A 20,270-nucleotide genomic window follows, 5' to 3' on the forward strand; every position below is an offset into this window, starting at 1 on the left:
AAGCCGTCCTTATAGATGGAAAAGGGGAAGAATGTATATATATATATACTTCGTCTAAATTGGTGGAAGATATGAGTGAAAGGGAGATTGTTTATGTGTTTATTAATTTTCAGATTTGGAGAGTGTTTTCCTCTTTTCTTTGTTGTAGATGATGGGGAAGAAAACTGTGAAAATCTATATCACTTTGGTTCCAGGCTCTACATGTTGCTAGCAGCAGCATACATTTTTTGACAACAAACATTGGAACTCATCGGCAAAGTTGTATTCAAATTGCAGGGAGAGGCATTATGTGACATATGATGCTATCAATTTGCATCAAAATAGAAGAGATGTTGAGCAATATAGGTGGCATGGACTACTTTGATAAAGCCCAAAAATCCATATTCAGCTTGTAAAAAGATGGGGTTTTTTTGAACCCGGTGTTGTTGAGATTGTTGAAGCTACACGAGTGTTCAATACTTTTCTAGTTAATTATGTTGCAATTTCCTTTGTAATAGTGGACTATTTTGTATATTGCCTTGGGCCATTTTATGTTAATACCAATGGAGGATATTTTTATGGGTAAAAAATATTAAAGTTGCCCATACACTCGATTTGTGAAGTCAAAAGAGCTTGCCACAACCAAACATTGGGAAACCATACAGTAACAAGATTGAAAATATCTTGCAAAGCACGATGCATTATATCAGTTGCAAATGTCGTGGCGAAAGGATTACATTACCCCTACAACAAAGACAATAAATATATTCTAGTGTTAGGACTAAAATATGTCATATATGAGACTCTTCTCAACTACAAATTCATGCATACATTGAATATAATTAAATGTATTATTCTTTCAGTGTAGGTTATCATCTCGATGAGATGTTTGGGTGTCATATTGGATGGAATTGATAATTGTTTTCCATGAGCATGAGGAAAGGGCTAGATGTTTGGTTGTCACGTTGGATGAATTTTATTTCCGTTCCTTGTTTATCCCAAAGAATGTATATTACTAGGGATCACATTACTTACACATTTGACAAACTAATATAAATAAATTATATTCCATTTCCCCCTTCCATGTATGAAGGAAAAACGTTTAAAATGTGGTTAGTGTTGAATAACTTGTTTGTAGCTGAAAATTCACATTAAGTTTTCGAGTATTCGATCATTTTAATGCAACTGAATAATACAAGAACCTTGTGGTACATATGGAAAGCGCGTTGCCTCAAGGTTTTCCAAGGTACGGTACGGCCCCCGGAGAAAGTGATCATGGACATATGGTTCGCGATTATCAGCTGCCTACGAGGGCAACTGGAAGAGATTTGCAACCACTCCAACGACGTGATCTCTGCCCCGTTGCGCTTTTGGCAGAAATGGAGGAACACACCTATGGTGATGCAAGGTGGGAGTGGCCCGAGGTGGAATTACCAGCCCCCACGCTGGTTGTTTCCTACTCACCTGCCACCCTCTCTTCGTTGTAGGCCCCAAGAGCCGACTCGTACTAGGCAACATTGAAGGGCATCGCCTTAGATATAGGTAGCTTCTTACATTAAGTTAGGCCGCAAGGCATTGTAAGTAGGCTCATCTTCTTTTACTTGATCGGAGGAAGACTCCCCGATGTGTGTATACGTCTCCTTGTAGACTCTCTATGTAATAATCCTTCCTAACTAATGGGAAAGTAGCTTCATTTTGGAAAAAAAAAATACAAGAAAAGGTAAAAGTCTATTAAATAACATTGAAGTCAAAATCCATTGGAGTCTTGAGCATTAGATATCAAAGTTTGGTAGAGTAGATTATAAAAAACATTTTCTCTATAAAGAAAAAGGTGGAAACCACATGTAAAATTTGTGATGATCATTGATAGAAGTAGACAAAGGGAGTTTAATGGCAACTTTCAAGGAAAGATAGCCATGGGCATGGTTAGCGGGGAAACTAAGAATGGAACTAGAAGTACTATCAAATGCATCTACATGAGGTTGTTCATGAAGTGATTAAAAACTTTGGTGTCAATTGTGATGTCGCATGAATAGAAGGATCTCCATAACTAATCGTTACCATTGACAACATGGTAGTGTCTACATGACACTAGCTAGAAAAGTTAAAGAAACTTAGGAGCATGCAACTAATTATGGTTGGTTTAATGACTTGTGAGCAAAGGAACAATTGGATTTTCTAAAAACAACATGATGCTACACAAAGCTTTGTCGAGCCTGATTGTTTAGCATTAACCAACAATTTTACATTGGATTTCAAAAAGTTCAACCCTTACTCGATGAAACAATTCTAACATAAAGCCCTAACGTTTTTTTTTTACAAAAAAAAGATACTACATTAGTATTAAGAAAATGCCCTAAGGCTATACATACAAGATATATCTTTCAGTAATGAGCCTCTTTTTTCTAAAGTCTAACCACCGGCTTAAATAAATAATTCAGTGTAGAGTAGAACCACTTCACCTTATCAGAAATCCATTTATAAAATATGCTTCTATCGCAAATGGCATGAAACTCCAATCGCTTAAGCTCCACTTGTTGTGTATTGTTGTTTATATTATCCAAAGAACCTTTGAGATCATACACAATGTCTATCCAAATCCCATAAACTATTTGAAGCCCTAACATTTCTCAATGTGCCTTACAACTTTTCCAAACCCACTGAACAACATTGAGGCATATGAACATGAGGAACATGTCCATATGGCCACTTAGTCCGAACCTTCATCGATGAAGTAGCTAGCACTAACAAACCACAACATAAGAATATGGTTGCAAAAGCGAGGACTTTCCCTTCATTCTCTCATTTCCAATCGAGCGTCAACAGGTAGAGGCAAGAAATAGCTAGTCCAAGAACGCGTCGCAGCGAATGTTGCCATTACGCCACATCAGCGCAAAGATCACGTTCTCTTGTTTTCGCGTGGTTTGGAAGTAGCTCGGAGAGGAGAAGGACGCGGGAGTGCAGACAAAAAATGCAGAATATATGGTGTGAAGCCGGCCGTTTATTTTTGTTTGACGGATCTGAAGGGCAGGTGAGGCCAGGCGGGAAGAGTGAAGAAAGCCTCGTGGTAAGGGCATGTGGGCGGGGTGAGCCAAATGATGCAAAATGTCCGTCCATTCATTCACGGGAGGATGGCCACGGGAGGGAATGCCTGGATGTGATGTCCGTTCACACGGCAATGTCCGCCCCGCGGGGCAAGGACCCAGTGTCTGCCCATTGAATTCTGTGTGTCCATCATGTCTCATGTGCTCTCTCTCTCTCTCTCTCTCTCTCTCTCTCTCTCTCTCTCTCTCTCTCTCTCTCTCTCTCTCTCTCTCTCTCTCTCTCTCATTTGTTTTTCTTCATTTAAGTTTTTTGAACTATATTTTGTTCTGTTTTGTTAGTGACTTGTGAGAACGACAACAGTTCAGTTAAGAAAAAAAGTTACCTGCTTCTTTCTTCTGCCTTTTGCATTCTTCTTCTTCTTCTTCTTCTTCTTCTTCTTCGTCTTCTGTGTGCGTCTTCGCGTCTTCCATCTGAGCGTTCCAACCCGGTAATTGAAATAATTCCCCAAATCTCTGTCCACGCCCGCCCGTCCCCCCTCCGAAATTCTGCCTCTGGAACGGCTCTGATGATCTTTTTTCTGTTTGCAGAATATTTGTATTTCTTGACGAGGTTAATTTTCTCAATCCTAGATCGCTGATCCGTAGAAACCATGATTTCTCTTCCGAGAATCTCGAAGTAGTAGCCTGTTTTTCCCCCCTCCCTTATTCGTCTCTCTTTATGATGGTAATTTCTGCAGGTTACATGCTGACGAATACAATGCTGAATACGGAGATGAGGATTCGTGCTGTCCATGTGTCTGATTCTCAAAACTTATTTCTTCGTTGAATCCATGTTATCTCTGCAGAGATGATAAATGCAAAGGACCTGGATTTCTTGCAGTTGAATCGGATGCTACCTTTGGTAAATATGGCTTCTAAAGTTTCTTCTTGGGATCCATTTCTTTTCTTCTGTATGTTCACGTATTATAATGCATCATTTACAACGGATATGGATTTTCTGACATCTTCTTTACTGGAGAAGCCTTCATTGAGTGGTAATAAAAAAACATTACGAGTTTTGTCCCTTATCTTCTGCATTAGACATCTATAATTTATGAATGGTGAAACCAAGATGGAATTTAATTCATGCATTTCTGTCTGGAACATTTGTTTCGTCTCTTCTTGCTATGATACCATTCTTTCTTGCATGCTTTTCATGCGTTATCTCGGCACTTCAATGAAATACATATTGGCTGCCATACTTCATTCATTGAGGAAACTTTTTTCTCTTCTCTGCTTGCGAAAAATATAAGTCCATTCATGATATTATACCTTTCTTTCTTTACATGCTTTTAATCCATTATATTGGCACTTTCCTCCCTTAATTCTACCTTATTACGTTTCCTTTTGATGATTTGCTCTAATTTCTAACCAAAATCCATTTTTTTCCACTCGTATTTAAATTCTTTCTTCAGTGTTTATCCATTGTTTGATTTCGTGAGCCTGCACTGCGTGCAAGGAAGTCCATTGATTCCTGTAGAGACAGACATAATGATGCTTGGAGATGCTGATCAAATTAAATGAAGATCAACTTTGACCAATTTTGGCTGATATGATATGCTTTTGATTATCTTTAAAACTAGAGATTTAATGGCCCGATCACAACATGTTCGGTGTCTCAGGCTAAATGAGCTGGAAATATTGAATTCATTTTATAAGAAATACACTGTGTCTAATTACATCGAAGCGAACCTCTGGAGAAGGATTATTGACACTAATTAGGTGAATTGCTGAGGAAGTATTGTCATCCTGCAAAACTGAGTCACATGCAAGATATGGACCATCTGGTCTCTTACATCATGTGCCACCTTTAATAAAAATGTCACAGAATATGGAAACATTAATAGGCTGCTTATTTTTAGGAAAAGTTTTGGTATCTTATGCTAGACCTATAAACTTACAGAAGGATGACAACGATACAAGTAGAATGCTGATTAGCTAAATTACAATATAGCAATAAACTCTGAAATATCCCTGGGATTTTCTTTGTTTCTCCAAATGCCCCGAAGTTTTTGTTATTTTCCTGAATGGCCCTGGTCAACCGCCCCTGAACCAATTATATGGTCAAGTCATCCTCTCTTCCGCTTGATAAGTACGTAATATACATTTTAGCAAAACTTGCAACTGTAAGTGTTGTATAAACAGAATTTTGCAAAAACTTTTACTTATACATGAGAAATTTGTTCAAATATGTGCTTATATTAAAATCTAACTTCGATTATTATATGTTTCAGTGAAGCTTATAAGAAAGACGGTTATACAATGGCAGAAAAAGGATCTGGGTTCAACAATTGTAGACAATATAATGAAGTGATTGTGAAAAAGGATCTGGGTTCAGCAATTGCCAATCTTGCCTACTGAGAATTGTGTTGGAAGTATTGGAGATGAAATCAACTTGACTTGGAATGAGTACACACGAGTAGAAGAACCTCTCATATCTAAGTGTCAGGGTCTTCCAACTGTAATACACATGGATTATACTGATCCTTCGGAGGCAGTTCTTTCATGGTCATTTGTAACAGATGAGAAAGGAACTTCAAATTCTGGATTTCTTGTAACTGAGGGGTTGAAGGGAAGTGATGACGAGAATTACGATGATCATAGCAAAGAGGATGGGCAAGAGGGTGTCATAATGACTAAAGAAGATTCATCTACAACTGGCTCTTTACTTTGCCGATCATATGATGAGGGATATTCTGTTGTTGAGTTAAATATGTCATCAAGAGAATGTGGAACAGGAATTATCTCTGATGAATTGAGGGCCACATATTCATCACATAAAGATACTGTCTTATCAAAGGCAAATAATAATCATAAGGAGGTGATATCTTTGGTTTCTCAGAAAGGTCATCCATATGTTCAAAATTGTGATTTACCACCATCTCAAAACACATTTTCTTGGAAAGAACCTTTGTCAAGATGTGATGGCTCGTCTCTTAAGATGGAAAAACCAAGTTCCTCTTTATCTGCAGATAAACTTCTAATGGAAGCACTGATTCACCTTAATGAACCGTCTTCATTGGAAAAGACTTCTTTGGCGACATGGTCAACACTTTTGGGTACTTCAGATCCAACACCATTTTATGATCATTCATTGAGTAATACTTCTCGACCTCTTGCCATCCCATCGGCTTTTCCTCAATCGTCAAATGCAAACAGGCAAGATAAGCTTCACACAGTAGCTTCATAATTTATTGGGATTGAAAGACACCCCATCTTCATTCTATTTGCAACACAACACAAAAAAGTACCCTTAAAAAGTTTGTGTATTTACATGAATACCGGAAGGGTTTAAAAATTACCATTACCTCTCCCCCCTTATCGTAGTAAATACTTTAGTAGAGTTCCTATCTTTTGGCAGCGTTTGAAAACTCTCAGATATTCTGGTAACTACTCAATAAGTTCAGTTTTTCTGGTTTTCCTAAAGTCTATTCATATTATGTGTTTGGATGGTTTTTCTTCTTATGTCATTTACTGAATTCGCATCTTTTTTCCCTTAGAAATTAGCTCTATTAGTATAATAAATAAAGATTAGCCTGTTCTTTTCTTAATTCAGATGTAATGGCATAAGGAATAATGACTGGAAAGCAGTGAGTGCAGAACATGGTGCTACATCTAAGAGAGTATATAAGACCCTTGGTGAGGCTCTTTGTCATTCACAAACACGAGCAAGGCAAGCAGAAAAGGTTGCATCACAAGCCTTATATGATAAAGAGAAGATCATAAACATTTTATTCAGAGAAGCATGGGTATCTCATACCTACAAGCAATGGGTGAAAACTTTGGAGTTTGAGAACATGTGGCTGAAGGTGTGTTCCCAGAGTGGTTCAAGTACATGGATGAAGAAGAAATTTCGACATCCTTATGATGATGAAAAAAGTAATCACCCAAATAATCACAGGAATGAAGAATCCCGAAAGAAGAATCAATGCAGGAGGACATCCGATAAGAATAGCTTTTTGGGTTATACGATTGGGATTGCCTTTGCTCTTGGTTTAAGCTTCGCTAGCACTGGCCTTCTGATTGGTTGGAGTATGGGTTGGATCTTGCTTGCTTACTGAGAAAATATGTGCTCAGCTTTTGCATCTCTAATGGAGGTTCCACATATGTTCCTATTTCTATTGTACATATGTTCAGTCATGAATACTACAGCTGGAGTTACTTTGTGAGGATAAGAGAGGAGTATTATATCAAATGTCCACCATCCTGCAAAGAACATGAATTTTGCCCGTACTGTGAGAGAGATTGCAAGTGTTTTTTGTTAATTTAATATACTGTACATTTATCAGTCACGTGTTATTGAAAGGACATTCAGTCTGAGATTTCTACATAGAATACTCTGATTAAAGATGTTAACGATGGTCTGTTGGCTTCTCTCTGTAAAGATAGACATGATTTAAAATCTGTTAATATGCTGGAATATGTGTCAGTTCCAGAGGCTCTTTTTAATTTTACCTTATTTTTCTTTTTTTCAATTATCTTGAAAAATACATATCATATATTGTGCAGTAGAAGGTTTTCCAGAGTTCTTACTATATATAATATCCTATGTTGGATGCGTTTGTGAATATATTGACAGAAAAAGTTTCTGGAAAATTCATACAAGTTTTTTGACATGTATTTCTTAGATATTAATGTGCTACCCTTTACCATGTCTGTCGTTGTACGAAATATTGTTCAATATGTCATGCTCCTCCATGAATATTCTGTATAGCTCTAGCAGCACTAGTTGCCAAGGACTGGCAAAATTACAAAAAGGATCTGAACCAGGAGACACCCAAATTGGAGTTGGACATTGGGTAGATTTGATAGATCAGGTGGTGGAAGAAGCCTGTGTTTCATTGAATCGAAAACAAAAGAGAAGGAATTGAGCTTCAGTATTGGATGGTTTATGGGAATGTGTGTCAGTTTTCTTTAATAAATTGGAAATAAAAGAGAAGGAATTGAGCTTCAGTGTTTGATGGCTTATGTGAAGATGTGGGTTGCAAATGCTGGCTCAATATGGTGCTATCAATGAGGCAATACTACTCCTGGAAACACACATGTTAACGGAAAATACCATGTGTGTGCAAACAAATGTCCCTCTGCATCTCCTAGCATATAGACATGCAATCATTGTCCCAAAATTTCTAATTTGTGATCTCATTAATCAAAATGCTTGATTCAAGTTTTAACTATTTTCAAAGAATTTCCAGGAAATAAATATAAGATAAAGATCATGATCTAAATCTTCCATGCTGAGAATATCTGGTGTATTGTGCTGATAAGCTAATGTAATGTATGTATCTTTCATCCAAGTCCTTCAATATCATTTGAGGCTTCATGTTAAGGTGACATTAACACTATCAACTGGTTCTCAAATTGCATCTGGACAGTGTATTATACAGGCACCTCAATCAGTCACCTTCATGTCAGGGTAAGGAGTTTACATGTTCCCAAAGTGTATCGTTGGACATTGTATTATATAGGCATCTCAATCGTTCACCTTAATGTTTTTTAAGAAAACAGGGCTGTATGTTGATGAATTTTCATTGTTTTCCTTAAAAAACAATGCAAATCTAGCTTTCGGTGCAACAACTCTCATTCTGAGATTGATGCCATCGACCTTACCCATCATAGCCATGACAAAATGAAATATTGTTTTGTCAATAGTTAGCTAGTCACGTGGATGTGGTGCTGACCAAGCATTGGATGCCCAACATATAAATGCAATATTGTGGCAGATAACAAATCTGTACACAGGTACATGTACCTTACCCACCACATGAACATAAACCATCCTTAAAGCGATGTATGCATCTTGTGTCACTTATAATTATCTCACGCATTTCAATCTTTGAAATTCTCTTGCTTGCATAATGACAGTCACTACAAACTCGAAGGTTCTTTGTCAGTCGAATAGTTGCGCCAGGAGGCGTGGTTATTAGTCCAAAAGCTATGGCCAATTTCTCACAATGAACACCTTCTTCCGACTCATCTACCAAGAAGCCACAACTTGATGATGCCACGTCTGTCTCTTCCACTCTCTGTCTTATACTCTTCAGCTTTGTATAAATAGCATCACTTTGACAATGTGTTCGGTCCCCCACATTGAATGTGTGTACATCCTTACCGATTTCAATAGAAGCTTTTCCTGGTTTTTTCCATGCATTTGCATACATACGCAATTCTTCAACATTGATAACATCAGAAGAGCCACTATGCATACAGACATTAGACATCATGTCATAGCCAGCGGCATCTCTATTATCAAGACAGATGACTTTATCAAAACACCGCTGAGCCAATTTTGTGTTTCCTGTATGGCACTGAGCAAGCAACGACCTCCAACCAACTATATTGGACTCGTATGGAATTGTCTCAAGCAAATCTTCTGCTACATCCGAATACCCTGCAATGCCAAAAAGCTCTACCATGCAATTGTAGTGATCAAGAAATGGTACAATACCACATCTTTCCACCATTTCTCTGAAGTGATAACAACCTTCATCTAGTAAACCTGCTTTACCACAAGCAGAGAGCAGGCATATAAATGTGATGCCAGTTGGGCTAATCCCCGAGGATCTCATTTTGGAAAAAACTTCTAAGGCTTCTGAAAATAACCCTGAGTGTGAGTAGCTTTCCATCATCTCTGTCCATGAAACTACAGTTTGGTTTGGCAATTTATCAAAAATGATGCGGGCATCCTCGATGTTTCCACATCCACCATACATGTTTATGAGGGCATTTCCAACAAATATATTTATGTCAAAACCACTTTCAATAGCATGGCCATGAATGAGCCGCCCATGATTGAGTCGTCCAGTGCTCGCACAAATTTTCAGAATATTCACAAATGTGACTTGGTTGGGCTGTATATCTTCTTGCTGCATTTGCTCAAAAAGATTAAGAGCCTTCTCAGAATGCTCATATTGTGCACATCCTCCAATCATCATTGACCATGTCACAACATCTGGTCGAGAAATTACGTGGAATACCCTCCATGCACTATCAAATCTCCCACATTCAAGATACATACCAATTAAAGCACCACCGACGTTCACATCACATGGTAATCCAGATTCCACTATAAGGGTGTGGATCTTCTTGCCTTGCCATAGGTCTGCTATGCTTGAACAAGCCTTTAGAACACTAACAAACATGGCTTGATTTGGTTCTTTTCCTTCTTTAAATCCATAGAAGAGTCGTAAAGCCTCTTCTCCATTACCATGGAGTGTGTAACCTTCCACAAGCAAGGTCCATGTCACAATATTCCAGTCTAATGACTGATCAAAAATCCACCGTGCCTCAGTTAAACTGCCACACTTAGCATACATGTCAATGAGAGAATTTCGGAGGTATGAATCAAAATTTATTCCCGTGATTAGAATATATGTGTGAGCCAGCATACCCCATTCAAGCAATTCCACCATTTCTGAGCATGCTTTCAAAGTGATGGCTAAGGTGAAGTTATCTGGCTCTACACCATTCAAAAGCATACACTCAAATAGCATAATTGCCTGATAGTCTTGTCCATGATACACATGTCCAGATATCAATGCAGTCCATGCCACTCTGCTCATTAACTGTAACCTTGAAAACATTACGCACAAATCCTCGAGACTTCCACATTTACTATACATATCAATAATAGAACATCCCACAAACTCATCTGATTCATAACCATGTTCAACTATAAGCCCGTGGATATTTTGCCCAGTATCTAAAGCATAAGGTTCTTGACAAGACTTCATTATACTACAATACGTCACATGGTTAGGCTCAAAACCATCTTTTTGCATTCGATGGAAGAGGCATAGAGCCTTCTCAACATGGCCATATTCGGCATAACCTGAGATTAAGGATGTCCATGTGACTAGATCTCTCATGCTTATATTATCGAAAACGAGAGAAGCATCTTCAAGGCTTCCACATTTTGCATACATTCTAATAAGGGCAGTGCCAACAAACTTATCAGATTCGAGCCCACTTTCATGAACATGGTTGTGAACTTCTTTACCCTCTGGCAAAGCTAATATTGATGTGCATGCTCTAATGACGACCACAAACACTGGGCCATCAAACTTTACACCAAGAGATCTCATCTGGTGATAATGCTCAATTACATTCTCATTATTTTTGAAATAAAGATTTGCAGAAATAATGGCGTTCCATGTGGATAGACCTGGAGACAGAACATTACTGAAAACATTGTATGCCTGCTTTAGACTTCCACACACAGAAAACATGTGGATAAGATGGTTGCTAAGGAATTCATCAGAGTCGAGCCCAAAAAGCTTTACTAGTGTATATATTTGTTGGCTTGCTAATGCATCCTCTCTCACACTACATCCTTGTATAAGTTGGAAGAGAATATTGATGACATTAACATTTTCTATTTCTTGCACATTATTTCCCAAATGCTTCATTGGTAGGATCTTTTCCTTTATCCACTCTTCACTACATGTTTTATAACACACTTCAAGAAAATCACGATATCTCCTCTTCTCAATCTTCCTGTGAGAAATAAACAAGTATAAATGCAAAAAAACATAGAAAATACGAGTTTATACATGCAACTGTCAATTATATGAGTATTTGTGATTATTTCTGCAGATCTGGTAATTCTTTTTTCATTAAAAATATAATGATATAATAATAATTCTTTTAAAAATCGATGATTATTGTACTGATCTAAATTTAATGACATTTTAATCATTATGCTCACAACTCGTGGATGCCTTTCGTTATGAATGCTCACAAGTTTCTAAACGTTGAGAATTGTTTTCTTCACAATCTCACAGTAGAACTCTGTTCCATTCCGTAATCATCCAGTAAATTTTCTTCGTAACCCCCCCATAAAAGGATCATGTATATATAGATGTGAATTTTAAAAACCATTTCTCATAAATTTTAAGCTGAAGTTCATAATAACATAAACTATTTTCACTAGTTTTTGGATAAACAAATAAAGATCGAAAGAAATATACTGATGGTGGAAAGATTCCAGAGTATTTGTAATTAGCCCACTTCCCCGGTTCATGTCATCAGGCTGGAAACACAGAGTGGTAGAGGAAGGTCTGAAGGAAGAATGGTCGAGATGATGAACGAGCGAGGAACCCATGAGATTGTTCACAGAGAGATCCATAGCAGAACGATGAGAGAGAGAGAGAGAGAGAGAGAGAGAGAGAGAGAGAGAGAGAGCGGGTCTGTGTGTGTCCAAAGAGATAGAGGTGCCCATTTTATTAAGGGGCAAGAGATAGATACATAGATTTTATTATGGGTTTTGGGACTCGGGAGGTCAATTATCAGACCGAAAAATTTATGAGATTTTTCGCATAATAGATCTGAAAGTGAGTGTCAATGTTCAAAAACATTTAGGGATAGATCTCGCCATTGAGACTACATGCATACTCTCACTATGAGTGAAACTCATGGAAGGATGTGTGGAAAGATTAGTCGGAATATGATCAAATGCAAAGCAGAGCATTGTGTCAAAGTGTGATACTCAAACCACTGAACTTGTTTAGGGCGAAAATGTGCATTGTCCACTACTCTCATCATATATGCCCCAAACTCTCTCCTCGCATTGGAGTGAGTGTGAACAAAATTGTATAGACGCAACGGTTTGGATGGTAGAGTACAAGATGGGCTCCAACATATATTGATGATGAGTGTGGTTTCCCCATTTTGGCGAAGCATATGGTTTTTTCGTCATGTGCAACATATGTAATGTAATGTGAATATCTTTCTATGTCATGATACACTAGCATTACAAAAAGGCCTCATTCATAGAGGAATGTATTGATACAACATGATCCCATATTCCAAACATTTTTCAACACCGTAGAAAATCTTGCGTTTATATGTTTTTTGGTTCTTTTTGCTTGTGTCTCACATGATTCTAGGAAATCAATGTCTTTTTGAACCTCATGCATATACTCGGCAATCCTTTCCATTGCCATGATCTTGATGGCAAATGACCTTGTCTCAAGAAATGGACTGCCATTTTCCTGGGTAATGGTCTCATCATTCACTACTACTTGACCCGCATTCAGCAAACATGTGTCGACCTGATCATTGCAAGGAATCAAGGCCATCTTGAGCCATAGGGTGGCTCATCGCTACTCATCTACATAAAATCTGCCATTGCCACAGGTCATCGGTTGGTGGACACAAATCAAATGTCCATCATCAATTAATTCTAGTTACTCATTTGTTGGCTTCTTCGCAAAGAGTTTTGGAATGTTTGATGACAATCCCAATAGGAGAGGGAGAACGCTAGCTCCTTGCAAATGGCAGCATTGTAAACATCAAGAGCATTGGGATGGGAGGTGGGTGTGCATTCATTCATTACAAGGACACAACTTTAGTTTATTAAAATACAAGATGCTACATTGTCTACTCAAAGAAGAAGAATGGCATTCCATACATCTAAGGTCAAATTTTGGTAGCCGTGGAGGTTATGGGCATATTTTGGGCCTAAGATACATAGGTTGGTAGTTTTGCAATGCCTGATTGGATGTTTGCTTGGATATACACCTAAGATTGATTGGACATTTGTAGGCGATTTGTATGCACAATATATAGATATGTCTATAAGCCACTATATTACAATTCAGATCGTTTGAGCTTGCAAACTTAAACCCCAAGCATGCAGACACAAACAAACAAGTCAAACAGAAAATGTACGGGCCACATGTCCTTGCTTCCATTACAAATGTAATAAACCCTTGTAAAAAGAAGTGTGCCCCATAACTTCTAAATTATAGCCCAATATAACGCTCATTTAGTTCACTATAGTTAAAGAGGGTTTAACATGTGCATTCACGACATCTTTCACAAACCACTTAAATCTAATGTTTGGAATTAATTATTTTTCGGGATACTTTTGTAAAGATATCATCAGCAAAAATCTCCTGTAACAATGCTATATTTTTAAATAACAAAGGCACAGGCCAAAAAGTGTTGAATTGTCTTCTTTAAAAAGCTCAATCAAAGTCAACACTACAGAGTTCATGCCTTGAATTCTTATGATGGGACCAAACTTCTGGATTGGATTGGATTGGATTGGATGTTAACCAGTGGAGGCACTAGACATTACAATTGGATAAACGGTTTTTGTACTGTTTTCCGCTTATTCTGCTATCACGCCCATTCTTGGCAAATAGAAGCCAGATTAATAATGACTGCTTCTTTGCAAGAGTATCCTTGAAATACGTTGTATGATAATGAATGCTACTTACACTTTAAGTATGGCATACAGGTAGATCATACATACTTGTATTCACTAATCATATCCTAACTTTGTTTTATTTATGTGCCACAAATAGCAGTCTCTCATCTCTTCATCTTTACCTTTTCAAGCCCTCAGCTACCTTGGGCTGAAGATATCATTCAAAATGGATGGCACTTTCTACAGCACATATGATCTATTTGAGTTCTCGAGATAAGAACCATAAGACTGTTGCTGTGATTGTATTGTCAATGATGTTGAGGTTCCTTCTATTTGGAGTGAAATCAAGTCGGATGCATCACCAGCCACCATCTATGAACACATCGATTGAAGATCTATCAACTATATGAATCTTGTATGAGCTTTTCCTCAAATATCACATCATGATATACAATGATTCCATTGCATGAGAGATGTACACTTAAAAGTCCATTGTAGATCTCCTTTAAACATCACCTTCATGACGAGGAATATTTATAAAATTTAACCACAATGCTTTTCCTCTTCTACCATTTTAAGCACAAAGTTTTTAAGTATGTCTTCACTATAAGAACCTTCTTTGTGTGCAATAGAAAATGTAGAAAATGAATCAACATGGATAGTCTTCTTTAAAGCAAAATTTCTCGCTCTTAAGGACTCGATTATATCAGCATCCTCCTCCATACCAGCAGCAGCATAAATACTACCCATAAGAACATATGCAGCCGCAAGATTATTATCCAAATGTATAGCTTGATCAAAGGCCAGCCTTCCAAGTTTCACCTTTCCCCATTTTCTACAAGCACTCAATAGTGCAACCCAAACGGAAGAGTGATCAGAAGATGACATTGTCTTAATAACAGACATCGCCTTCTCAAAACGCCCTGCACAACCGAAAATAACTACCATGCAAGTGTGATGCTCTAGCTTTGGTGTAATGTGATACTTCGTATACATACTCTCATAATGTATTTGGGCCTCATCCAATTTCCCCGAGTGGCTACATGCAGTCAACACGCATAAGAACGTTATCTCATTCGGTGAGAGACCATCTCTTTGAATCCTTGTAAAACAATTCAACGCCTCTTCACCTGTGCCTTTGTTGGCATACCCTGCGATGAGTGCATTCCATGAGATTATATTCCGGAATGGAAGCTCTTCAACTAATTTCTCAGCTTTTGAAAGATACCCACATTTGGCATACATGTCTACTAATGCATTTCCTAGTGCAATGTTTTCCTCTAGCAAGCCTCTACTCACAATCTCATTGTGAAGTTGTTTCCCCTTGTCAATAGCTCCCACGCTACCACATGCATTCAAAATGCATGTGAATGTGACATTGTTCGGAGAGACGCCTTCTCTTTGCATTTGTGCATAACAATTCAATGCTTCATGTGCTTGTCCATTTTTGGTATACCCAGAGATTAGTGTGGACCAGGAGACAACATTCTTAAAACGGAGACCTCTAAGTACTCGTTGAGATTTTTCAAGACAACCACATTTGACATACATATCTACCAAAGCATTTCCAAGCTCAATGTTTTTCTCTAACAGACCATTGTTGGCAATCTCGTTGTGAATTTTTTCACCCTCATCAATGGCTCCTATGCTCCCACATGCCTTCAAGATGGAAGTGAATGTGATCTCATTTGGTGAGAGGCCCTCTCTCTGCATTTGGGCAAAGCAATCCAATGCTTGGCGACCATGTCCATGTTGGACATACCCAGAAATTAGTGCTGACCAAGTGACCACATTTCGAATAGGAAGCTCTTCTAGTACTTTTCTTGCCTTTGCAAGCAGGCCACATTTGGCATACATATCAACCAATGCATTGCCGAGAAAAGCGTTACCATGCAAAAGAAGTCCTCTATCAACAATCTCTTCATGAATTTGTTTTCCTTTATCAATAGCTCCAATGCTAGCAGACGCCCTGAGGATACAAAGGAAAGTGACTTCATTTGCAGAGATGTTCTCCCGACGCATTGATTGGTAACAGTCGAGGGCAGCCTCACAGTGCTCGTGTCTGGCATACCCTGCAATGAGGGCATTCCAAGAGACCGTGTTTCGAATCGGAATATCTTCTAGAATGTCACGCGCTTTCTTGAGTAAACCACATTTAGCATACATATCCACCAAAGCATTACTGACCATGACATTTTTATGCAAAATTCCTCTTTCGACAACATTGTCATGGATTTCTTGACCTTTTTTTATCGCGCCAATGCTTCCACAGGCCTTGAGAATTGAAGTGAAAGTGACATCATCAGGAACAAGACCATCTTCTCTTTGCATTCTTTCAAAGCAAATGAGAGCTTGATGGCCATGGCCATGTTGAGCATATCCAGAAATGAGCGCAGACCAAATGACGACATCTCGGTTTGGAATTTCTTCTAGTATTTGATGCGCTTTTGCAAGCATGCCACATTTAGCATACATATCGATCAATTTGCCAGCTATGTAAGGACTCTTTTCAAGCAATCCTTTCCTCATTACATGATCGTGAAGTATGGTGCCCCTATCTAGGTCTTTCTTCTTTGCACAAGATTTGAGTAATTCAATTACCATGTAATCTTGGTTGGAATTTCTCATACTTTTTCCTTTGCCATTCACGGTCAAATTGTTTTGAGATCTCTGAATTTATATTGCTTTAGAATTTATTTTTTTCTTTTCTCCTAATATATTGCAATCATTTTCCTGTTCGTAGGGATTTATCTCCAGATTTTGCAGGTACCCGTGAATGGTTTGCATCCATACTTCAAACAGAGAAAAGGTGGAAACATTTAAGGTGGGTTTTTCTCGTTTTGGATGATCTGAACCTTAACCAAAGAAAGAAATCTAAGAATCCTCGGTTTAGCCATCAGATCAGAAACAGAGTTGTTTACATGTGAAGAGAATATGTTCGTTGGTAAGATTGTCTAATGGAGACCAAAAGGTCATGGGTTCAATCCCTACATTCGTTCATTGGCATCTAGTACATTTAAGAGGATATGTATGGAGTGATAGAGAGGTGTGTAAGTTGGCTTTTAAACCCCAAAGTCCTAGGATTAGTAATCTACCACTAGGATATGCTAATGTCAATAATAATAAAACTAAGAGAGAAGGTGTGGATAAGCGGATGAGAGAAGAACTTATGGGCAGACCAAATCATATGGATTCTATTTGGGGATGATTTGGATATGAATAAATAGAGCAGAGCGAAAAGATGTGAGGGGCCTAACTATAACCTATCCCTGCTTCTTAGGCAAGACGTTGTGTCGTTGGTAATGTGTTGTCAAGGTCTTGGGGAGTATGGCATAATTGGTGCATGCGGAATGCCTTTGTGTTTCATGCTCGTATGAGGTTGAAAGACATATTTGATTATTAAAAGGCATATTGGTATGGAAATTTCAAGGACACTAGAGGAGGAATTAGGGATTTATAGGTTGGCAAGGCATCATGTGTATCATTTGCATTGGCCTTTATCACGTGGGACTATATATGTCCGCCATTTATTTAGAAATTAACGAGGGATGTCATCAAAACCCTTGATTGATTGATTTTGTGGTAAGTTGATACGATATCATATTCCATATATTATAATTCGACATTGTAAGGATATAACTCGATATCTTGAAGGCATATGATCATGTAAGTTGGTCTTTTATTACTCAACTTATGTCTCATTTGGGTTTTGGTGAAAGGATGTCTCGGCTCTCTTTGATGTTGGAGATAGGTACACTGTTACATGTTATGTTAAATGTTGGAGTTACTAATATGATACCATTGACAATGTCGCTCAGACAAGGATGCCCATTGAGTGCATTATTATTTGCAATTACTACACACCTCATTTTGGTGAAGATGTAGGAGTTGGGAACATTTAGGAAAATAATTGATTGGACTAGCTCTACCATCCGGGAAACAATTTATAGCTCAAGCATTGGCAAATGATACGTTTTTATTTCTCAAAGTGATACCTAATAATATGGCTAAAGCCATGGAGGTGTGGAATGTGTTTGCATTGGTGTCAAGATTACATGTTAATATGTGGAAGTCAATGCCCATTAGATGCACGAAGAGTGATTTGGTTTATCTTAGATGGTGTGGCCAAATATTGGATCAAGGGAATGCATGTTGGCACTTAGGTGCCCTATTGGTGTTGATATCTCACCGTCTCAAACTTTGAATTGGATATCAAGGACTATTTTAGACAAGTTCATTAAGGAAGTCTCAAGCTTGGCCATTTAGTACTCGTCTCAAAGTGGTACAAGGTATAATGATTCCAATAATTTCTTATTTTTTGTCATTATTACCTTGGATAAAGAAATCACTTGATCAATTAGCTCGTTCATTTAAATATACATTGTGGAAGAAAGAGCCGAAAATTGGTATGAGTTGGGTATCATGGAACAGTATATGTACCCCAAAACAATTAGGGGGAGCTCCATTATTAAATTTAGAAGATCATTATGGTGGCTCAAAGATTCAATCTTTTAAAAGGTATGTGCATAGGTACCTAACCTTGGGTAGAAATACTTGGGTTTTTTGTGGAAAAAGTTGACATATTCCATGAGAAAACGAGAATTACAACCTCGTGGTGGCATGTTGTTAATAGTACTCGTTCATTTAAATGTTAAGAATCTATTATGGTTCAACAATTAGTGATTTCCGAGCAACTATGTTTGAAATTGTTTAATTCGAGATCCCCTGAATGCAGAAAAGATAGTAATTATTTGGCACTTGAGGTGTTGACAGCATCAAGGGTATTACATTTGGATGGAAATGAAAGTCTAAACTCACAGTTCAAGCGAATGGCAAGGTTGGGCTTGGTAACTGTGGAAGATGCTATCTTAGAGTCACGTAGGACAATGATGGCCTTTTGAATAGTCTAAAATTAGTGATTTCCGGGCAACTATGTTTGAAATTGTTTAATTCGAGATCCCCTGAATGCAGAAAAGATAGTAATTATTTGGCACTTGAGGTGTTGACAGCATCAAGGGTATTACATTTGGATGGAAATGAAAGTCTAAACTCACAGTTCAAGTGAATGGCAAGGTTGGGCTTGGTAACTGTGGAAGATGCTATCTTAGAGTCACGTAGGACAATGATGGCCTTTTGAATAGTCTAAAATAAGTTTTGTATACTACGTGGATATGGGTATATTTCACAATCAATATTGGCATTGCCTAGTTTAGTTTTCCCAATTCTAGAGTTTGTGATCGAGGAACCATGGAAAGATTGGTCATTTTGTATTGGAAAATCGATATTTGTGGTGCACACTAATGATGTATACCATAAGTTGGTTGAAGATAGAGCTTACTTAGCAAATAAGGTTTTGGATACATGGTACATTACTCGACATGTAAAGTGGTGGCATCAAGTTTTAGATGCAAGATGGCAGTCTCACCTTCCATTTCATGCACAGGTGTTTCTTTGGGATGCAATGGTTGGGTGCCTTTGCCTTTGGTGATGACTTTAAAACAAAGACATTTCGAATGGGACATGTTTTTCCTATAGAGTGGGTGATAAAGATGCCAAACATAGGTACATTACATGTCTAGTTGCTAAAGCCATTTGGGTGGTTATATCACAATTTTGGGAGAGGGCTTTAAATATATTCAACCCATGAATGTATGTGTTGGGGAATTTTGAAAAGAGGAGGTATTTAGCCTCTCGAAATCACTACTATGTTTTTTAACTGCTCTATTTAACTTCCCTGGGTCATCACTCTGTTTTTTATATGACGGCCAAAGAGAGGATTCATCTACAATCTAACTATTAAGTGTACACTTCTCATGCAATGAAATCGATGCATAGCATGATTGTGATATTTGAGGAAAAGCTCATGTATGATTCATAAAGTCATCGATGTGTTCATAGATGGGTGGCAAATGATGCACCTGATCTGATTTCAAAGCTCAACATCATTGACAATACAATCCAGACATTCCACAATCCAACACTAGGCCAAACTCAAAACACAAACTTCACAAGCAATATATTTGTTGAATTCAACATGAATACAACTGCAAAAA

General features: G+C 37.9%; 4 protein-coding genes across 8 annotated transcripts in view; 1 reads left to right on the plus strand and 3 right to left on the minus strand.

Moving 5' to 3' along the window:
* The window catches only part of LOC147853516 (protein DEHYDRATION-INDUCED 19 homolog 4-like), a 75,628-nt gene that overhangs the window by 45,392 nt on the left and 9,966 nt on the right, over positions 1-20,270 (minus strand). The gene's annotated exons all lie outside the window — the stretch shown is intronic.
* Positions 3,618-7,399, plus strand: LOC147853518 (uncharacterized). Of its 4 annotated transcripts, none has more exons than XM_087331887.1 (4): positions 3,618-3,633; positions 3,761-3,924; positions 5,297-6,221; positions 6,619-7,399. In XM_087331887.1, exons 3-4 carry the CDS (start codon positions 5,533-5,535, stop codon positions 7,121-7,123), a joined length of 1,194 nt encoding a protein of 397 aa, XP_087188013.1. In that variant the 5' UTR covers positions 3,618-3,633; positions 3,761-3,924; positions 5,297-5,532; the 3' UTR covers positions 7,124-7,399. The 4 variants fall into 4 exon arrangements, with proteins under 4 accessions (XP_087188013.1, XP_087188016.1, XP_087188017.1 ...); XM_087331890.1 differs by having other exon boundaries at positions 5,302-6,221; XM_087331891.1 differs by having other exon boundaries at positions 5,332-6,221.
* LOC147853519 (pentatricopeptide repeat-containing protein At2g27610-like) lies at positions 8,113-12,230 on the minus strand. The gene is made up of 2 exons (XM_087332335.1): positions 12,032-12,230; positions 8,113-11,558 (listed from the first exon to the last, which is right to left on the minus strand). Exons 1-2 carry the CDS (start codon positions 12,187-12,189, stop codon positions 8,816-8,818), a joined length of 2,901 nt encoding a protein of 966 aa, XP_087188461.1. The 5' UTR covers positions 12,190-12,230; the 3' UTR covers positions 8,113-8,815.
* Positions 14,114-17,009, minus strand: LOC147853520 (pentatricopeptide repeat-containing protein At2g33680-like). Its single transcript, XM_087331885.1, has one exon. The coding sequence runs from the start codon at positions 16,843-16,845 to the stop codon at positions 14,761-14,763; it is 2,085 nt and encodes a 694-aa protein (XP_087188011.1). The 5' UTR covers positions 16,846-17,009; the 3' UTR covers positions 14,114-14,760.

The sequence above is a fragment of the Azolla caroliniana genome, unplaced genomic scaffold (assembly GCF_043228905.1).
Source record: "Azolla caroliniana isolate FFs.n. ecotype wild unplaced genomic scaffold, voAzoCaro1.0.p SCAF_16, whole genome shotgun sequence".
Classification (NCBI taxonomy): domain Eukaryota; kingdom Viridiplantae; phylum Streptophyta; class Polypodiopsida; order Salviniales; family Salviniaceae; genus Azolla; species Azolla caroliniana.

Coding starts and splice junctions, on each gene's coding strand:
- LOC147853518 (XM_087331887.1), top strand. CDS start 5,533: ATGGATTATACTGATCCTTCGGAGGCAGTTCTTTCATGGTCATTTGTA. Junction 6,222..6,618: donor CAATCGTCAAATGCAAACAG/GCAAGATAAGCT, acceptor TTCTTAATTCAG/ATGTAATGGCATAAGGAATA.
- LOC147853519 (XM_087332335.1), bottom strand. CDS start 12,189: ATGGATCTCTCTGTGAACAATCTCATGGGTTCCTCGCTCGTTCATCAT. Junction 11,559..12,031: donor CTGGAATCTTTCCACCATCA/GTATATTTCTTT, acceptor TATTTCTCACAG/GAAGATTGAGAAGAGGAGAT.
- LOC147853520 (XM_087331885.1), bottom strand. CDS start 16,845: ATGAGAAATTCCAACCAAGATTACATGGTAATTGAATTACTCAAATCT.